This window comes from Colius striatus, chromosome 4 (genome assembly GCF_028858725.1).
Source record: "Colius striatus isolate bColStr4 chromosome 4, bColStr4.1.hap1, whole genome shotgun sequence".
NCBI classification, from domain to species: Eukaryota; Metazoa; Chordata; class Aves; order Coliiformes; family Coliidae; genus Colius; species Colius striatus.
Window position 1 is genome coordinate 21779074 of NC_084762.1, and position 7400 is coordinate 21786473.

General features: G+C 41.2%; 1 protein-coding gene across 1 annotated transcript; it reads right to left on the minus strand.

Moving 5' to 3' along the window:
- Positions 1-437: 437 nt before the first annotated feature.
- On the minus strand, positions 438-5213 carry GCM2 (glial cells missing transcription factor 2). Its single transcript, XM_061996085.1, has 5 exons — positions 5172-5213; positions 3594-3846; positions 3095-3207; positions 1513-1638; positions 438-1319 (listed from the first exon to the last, which is right to left on the minus strand). Exons 1-5 carry the CDS (start codon positions 5211-5213, stop codon positions 438-440), a joined length of 1416 nt encoding a protein of 471 aa, XP_061852069.1.
- Between the last annotated feature and the right edge of the window lie 2187 nt (positions 5214-7400).

Here is a 7400-nt window from a genome sequence, read left to right on the forward strand (position 1 = left end):
TTCTGTAATTTCTTTCAATTGACTATAATTTATAGCCACCTTCTCTTTCATCTTTTTTTCCATTACCTGGTAAGCATTTTCTTTCTTACAGATGCAGTGTTTTCTTTCAAAGCTTGAGGCACTTGACAAGAGTTGTGGCTGTAAGTGGATTGTACCCCACGTCAGAAGAGGCTGTTGGCTTCCAGAGGTGCCATGCCTCCACGTTGCCTTCTCCCAGGCATATTTGTGGCTCAGGTCTTTGTGCCATTTTAGAGATTAGGTGTACCGGGTTTGGAACTGTATGCACAATATGCTTCACTCAGCACAACTCCAGAAAGGCACTTTTGGGGGATAAGCTGTCATGATGTATTACTTCCTCACCTATCCTCAAATCACAAACCACCAGACTTAAAATACATTTCCTGTTTGCATATATTTGCCATTTAGGCAACATTTAGTCAATATGCAGCACTCTCAAACCTTAAGGTCTGGCCTTCATGCTCAGCATAGCTGTTCCCCAGGGGTGGCCCATACCGATAGTTTTCCACGTTCTCGGATGGTTTGGACTTTGTGGGCACCACGTCGTGCTGGTAGAGCAACGCTGACTTTATCATCCCAAAGTCTTCCTGAATCTTCATTCCTGAGTAAACAGCACCTGAGATGTTTTCTGCCATGTGAGTATAGCTCTGAAGATTTTTCACATCACAAAGGTTGTCACTGTATTTCAGCGCAGATGGCTTGTAGGCCTGGTAGGACACTTTAGTGGTAGTTGTGATGACTGTTTGCAATGGTGTGCCTATGGGAGAGGGGCTGGGACCATATCTGCAGGGATAGTCCCCACTGTAGTAAGGGTGGTTAGTGCTTGTTTGCATCTGTCCATAGTCACTCCAGTCTCCAGTGCCAGTTTTGCCCCAAGCTGATTTCAGTCCATAATGTCTACCAGGGTTATCTAAGCTCTTGTCGTGGCTGGTCACAGTGTTGTAATGAGACCCATTCAAACTGAGGGGGTCTCCATCAATGGCTGGACTTGTCAGATCTTTGTAAAATGTTGAGTAAGGGCTGGTACTTATAAAGGCAGGAACACCAAATTCATAGCTGCATGGTCTAGACATGTAGATCCTTGGATTGGAGCATTTTGGGTATGATGATAGCTGGTCTTCTTGGAAGCTGGATGAGTCATAAGTTGCTCTGTAGAGGTCAGCATTTTGCAGTGAAGGGTAAGACTGATCTGGAGTTGAAAAATTGGTATCTGTGATGATACCAGCCCTCTCAGGGCCATCCATGAAGGGCAGATTCTGCAGGTTATTGGTGTAACCGGTGCTGTCCTGGTACCTTTCTGCCTGACAAGAACAGGTAAATCTTTGAGATTCAGCAATTGATACTGTCTGCACACACATGTATGTCTCAACATTTGTGCTATTGCTCATTTCAGCCTCAAATGAACAAATGTAGTGTGGTGTGAAGTTCTGTTTTGCTCTGGGATCCCCAATAGATGCTTATGACCTTTTTAATTGCCTGATGACTTTGACTTACCTCTGAATTTAGAGATCTTTTCTTCTGGATATGATGAGAAGAGGACATTTGCTTCTTAACTGCACTTCGTCTTGCCTCTGCCTCCAATTTACTCTCTGGCCTGGGGTGGTCATGGACTCCTTTAGCCTAAATTAGAATGAACAAAGTGTTAGATGTGAACTGGAAGGGGTTAGAGAAAATGCAGTAAGTAGAAAGAGAGGTAGTCACAGCATGGTCTGTGCTCTGGCACAAGACCAGCACTCAAAACCCATGGAAGAGAAACACAATAACATGGAGGGATTCAGTGTCAAAATAAATGAGTTGAATAAATCATGATTTGAAAATAGAAGGAAAAAGTGAAGAAGTCAATGAGGACTGCAGAGCTGATGGAGCAAGGGTGATACCTCTGTGACATTCATGAGTAGCTAATGAGAACCAAGGGGAAAAAAAGATTGTAAAGTTAGTTTGGTTGGCATTCTGTAGTCCAGGATCTCAGTTCTCCTTGAGAATGGCCACTGCTTTAAAGAGGATTCATGCCACCAGATGACTAATTATTATATACTTTAGAAACAATAAACAACATGTTGAATAGGACTGAAACGTATACAGCAGAAAGCCATCAAAAAATGATCTACTATTGAAACATCTGTGGATACACAGGTCTAGGTATCCAGAGCTGTATTGATATATGATGAAATAATGCATTCTACATGTCCTTACCCATTATATCCCCCTGAATGAACCTACATGTAGTCTCTAATACAAAGTAGGAAAATCAAAATTGCCTTTCAAATGCTGCCCTTTCTCAAACAGAAATTAACTGTTAAGCAAAGAATTATCAATTATTTTGATGGTAGAAATATTAAGTGTTTGCTTGTCTGTAACAGAAAATATTAATATCTATGTTAATATTATTATTAATGCTACAGTTAAAAATTTGGGAATGAGTCCAATTTTCTTCCATTTACTGACTGGGGAACAAAATTCACTGCAGTGTCCGTCAGGGAAGAAAAAATTAAATCATCAATCAGAAAACGTAATCACACAGAACAGAAACTTTGATGGATTTTTTTTTGTCCTAACATTAATTAAAAAAAAAAAAACACAACAAAAAATTTCAACTTTTAACTTCCTAGATTTTTTTTTTCTAAAAACTTTTAAATCCTCTAAAATTCAAAGACTATTTTCATGTTCAAGTTGTGCAATTTATGTAAGGCTTTTCTTCCCCTATTTATGTATTTTAATGGGAAATAAATATTAGGTCCTTGTTGAGATCCAGTTGCCAGACATGTCAGGGTGCAGACCTTTTTGTTCATATTTGTGTATCATAAACAGGAGAATGTTAGACATTAATCATGCTGTTACAGAGTCAACTATATTAAATTGTAATAAGTACTGCTTTTAAAAAGACAGTCAAATGTTATTGTGCTTGCCATGTTTATACTTACAGAGGAATTCAACTGTGCACCAGAACTCTACCATGCTTGCCATGCTCAGTGGTACAGAAAGTAAATAGAAAAAAGAAGGGAAGGGAGAAATATCTCTAGTTATAAACTATATATAATAGCATAACATAATTTATATACGTGTGCATGCTTTTTACCTGGAAAAATATTGCTTTGCCATCAAGCCTCCAGAAGTTAGTGACTGGATAGCCACTGTGCCCTCGGCAAGGAATCAGCTCAAGGGCTGAGTTACAGTTTGGGCAGGCTTTCTCTGTGAATAGAGATAAAGAAGCTGCTGAAGACGCTGGTTAAAGGCAAGGATGTTGTCTGAGAGTAAATAAAGCTCGAAAGCAATACCATCAGCCTTTACCAAATTTTGTATTCAAGCCTGATAATTCAAGGAAACGCAACATAGACTAGCAAGCATAACTGAGTATTACGAGCTAGGAAACGCTTAAAGGAGTGTTAAAGGGTTTTAAATCTATTTCTCCTGAAGTGTTTACAGATGTGGATGAAATTTGGAAATAATTTTACACAGTCTTTGCAATTAGGCCTCAGTCTGTGTGCAAACAAGCGTGACCCCAGTTTAGAAATCAAGCCCAGTTGAAATAAATGGGGTCCCTTGTGCATCCCGACTCTATTTTGGGTGCCTCTCACTTTGTTGCTTCTGCCGAGCCTTGTCGCATATGGCGGGGCGAAGCTGCAACCGAGCCCCACTGGGCAGAGTGCAGCTCCTGGCGCAGACTACCACCCCCAGGCAAGACTTCTTCAGGATCTGGCAGTTGTGGTTGTTGGTGTTGCGCATGGCCCAACCACTGAGATGTCTCTGCGCATTCTTCTCCTCGCTGGAGTAGATGAGCCGCACGTAGCCGTCAGGCCATTCCTGGAAGGTGTCGAAGTGCTTGGGCTCCTGCAGCAGGGCAAATAACGAGGGGGAGGAAGGGCAGCAATGAGGAGAGCAAGAGAATATTAGCAATATATTGCAACCTAATGTTTTTGCCCTGTTAGAAAATACATATGGAGGAAAAAAGGGCTTTTTTTTCTGTCACCATCCAAGCAGCAGAAAAAGAAATACTGAAAGAATAGTTTATTCAGAAATACTCTATAAAAGGGGAAAGGCGGTCTGAGCTTCCATATCTCAAAAGCGAGTCAGGATCCTTCCTCTTTTCCATCATGAGCCATAATAACACAGTCTGTTGTCACAAGTGCCTCTTTGCAGTGAGATTACCCAGCTGTTCTTGTACTAGTTGCTCAAACAGGACAGAAGCCACCCCCTGGCTCATGTGTGCTATTAAGTTGTGCTCATTATAGGACCACATAGCTGCAGGCTAAAAGCTAGAAGGTTTTGCTAAAGAATGGTTTCTTAAAGGGTGCCTAATACAACTTTTCTGCCAAAACACAGAAATAAGAAAATTTGTTGTTGTACATATACTTTCAATATATGCATAGTGGTTACAGAGAAAGAACACTTGCATTTGGAATATCATTGGCTTTCTGGAGTTCCTTACCAAAATATAATTTCCAGAACAACAAAAGAACAGCTAAGAGTTTAAACTCCAAATATTTATAGCACAGGTAAAGAGCTTCTGCAATACTCATTTAATATGTGTATACCATATACGAACAACGCCAGTGGATGCAGGTAAACTACCAGCATTTACAGTATTAAGCCATTTTGTAATTGCATGGGCTCTGTAAAATTGCAAAAACTCTAAGATGAAAAAAAGTTGTGAATTAAAAATACTTGTGGACCTCACAGGTAGGAAAAAAAAAAGAGTGCTTCTTGACAAGACAATATCACCTTATTAAGCTGATTAAATATTTGGATAACTTCAATTATAGTAGCAGAAAATAGTCAATCCAAACTTCTTTTCAACTTTTTTTTTTTTTAAATGAGAAAGGATAAGGAAACCAAACAAGTAGTAGAGATAACGATTGCTTTATGAGTTCATACACAGCTGGGCAAAACCATGTAGCAAATCCATATTTTTATTACAGTTTATTTTGTAAGAGGTTAGTGGTAGACAGGGCAGCGCTGGGTTAACTCGATGATCTTAAAGGTATTTTCCAACCTAAACGACTTTCTGACTACTGCAGCCCACGTGGACTCCCGTAATTACATTTGAAAATATATGAGAGAAGTAAAGTATCTCTAAAACAAAATTTCACTCATAGGGAGAGTTTTTCCCCAGAGACTATTCTACTCTGTCTCCTCCGCTCGCCCCCCCCCCATACCTGCGGCAGTTTGGGGTCGTTGATGTCCCAGGTGAGCTTCATGCCGGAGGGGCAGCAACGAGCTCCGGCTCCTGCTTGTTTATGCTGCGAGGGGAAGCCTAGGGAGAAGAGGGGTCTCCGAGCCGACCCCGCCCCCTAAACAGGCTTACGCTGCGGTTATTTGGAGATGGAGCTGGGTGGGGGGGAGGATAGCCGAAGGGGGTCTTGCTCGACTCCACCTCCCCATTCTCAAGCACCGAGGGCTATGATTTGTTTGCAAATTTAGGCAGGGTCAGAAAGCTGATGACTGAGGGCACTGTTAAAGGCACTGTACAAAATTTTTTTTCAGATCTTTTCTGTTTTTCAGATTTCAATGTAAACGAATTAAGTGTTGCTAAGCGTGTTCTCCCTTCACTTTGAGCGCCATAACGCAAAACAAAAAAAAGTCATTGCCGTCTTATTGATCAGCTCTTTCAACTTAATAGAATATTACAGGTAGCAATAAATGCCAGCTGTGCTGTTCCCACACGGAGGGAGCAGCTCCACTTGGGTTATCGGGTTCCACTTTTGTCCCTGTCTGCTCGGATGGGGTGTTAAAAACCATCACCTGGGTGCCGAGAGACCTTTCCTGCCCAGGTGTGGCTTTTTAGTATGAAATCCACCTTTATTTCTTCCTCTTTCCCCTCCACTAGAGCTGAGCTAGCGGTAAGTTTACCGAGCAAAGAATTGTGCTGGGAGCGGTGGGAAAACACGCTGAGGATCCTCTCTCCTCCTCGAGCGCGGTTGTATGTGGTCGTGCGAGAGTCGTGGGGTGCAAGGGTTCCGGCATCTGCCCCGCTCCCGGGTCGCACCCCGCCGCTGCAGCGCCACGGCCGAGGCAAACGCCGCTCCCGGCGCCGGGGATCCAGGGGCTGTAAGGAGAGGTACGGGGACACCCGGGGCGATGCCCCCAGGCTCGAGCACGGGATTCTGCTCCTGCCTCTCGTGACCGCGGCTCCCCTGTACCTACGGTTTGTAAGCGCGGAGCGACTTTTGAGGCGTTTCTTGGATAACGAGGAAGAAAAAAGAGCTTTTGGGAGGGTGAGAACAGATGGGTACGTGTCTTCAGCTTTTGGGCAGAAAAATGTTGATTTTTTTTTTTTTTTTCTGAGTGTGGTTTTGGTTTTTTGTTTAAGGGAAGAAAAAAGTGAAGAGTGGAATTGAGAGCTGGATGACAACATGGAGGCTAGAGCAGAAGACTATGTAAATAATGTTTAAATTCATCTTTAGCTTTATCTTGTAAATAAAATTATATTTATATATATAATATGTATATTTGAAGGTGCATTCGTAAATAGATATGACATGACCCTTTTTTTTTTGCTAGTTTAATGTAATGTGGAAGTACAGCAGACATTTTAATCTTTTCCTTATTAAGAAGGGAAGAAATGATTGTAATAGTTGTGGGAGATGGTTAAGAATAACAATCTGAATCTACTTAAGGACTTCTGTATTTCCTTGCGTAGTGCCCTATAAGATTACTCAGTTTCAAAAAATTCTGTCTCTTTTAGAGACTGACTGATGTCTCACCTTCAGATGTAACAGTAAAATAAAAGTGGCGGAAAAAAAAGTGAAAAAGAAAACAAAAAGCCTACAACTTCTAAAATAGCAACACAAGTATTTTTTAATAATCAGTGTTTCAACAATTGAAATGTCTGTTTATTTTACTTATGGGTTGTTTGCTTCTTCTCCCTCCACAGCTTGAATCGCTTCTCATTGATGCTTTTAAGGGGAAAGGGTTTGAGAAAATAAGCAATTTGCTTCAAGAGAAAGAAATAGAACCTCCACAGAAATATAGTGAGTCCCTCTTCAACCAGTTAGACACAGCACTGCGAAAGGTGAATGCAATAAATAATCTCACCAATTGTTGTGCCTAACTCTAGCAGACTAATAAAGCAGAGCGCTCTCTATTTCTGCAGGAGATGGACAAGAATGAATTCCAGAATGTCTCACTGCTGCTGAAGTGTCTTCAACTCTACATTAAAAGAGATCTTCAAGAAGGGACAAGTTTGTTTATTGAGCAAGGACTGGTGGAAAAGATGAGTATAATACTGTATATACTTTATTAATGGGGTTTAAGGTTGCATGCATCAGAAAAAGAGCTCCATGTTGGAAACAGAGGATGGCTTGTTGGGTACACAGCAATGAAATAGATTTTTAATATATTACGTTGAGCTGAATGGGGAAAAAAAATGCTTATTTTCATTGCAC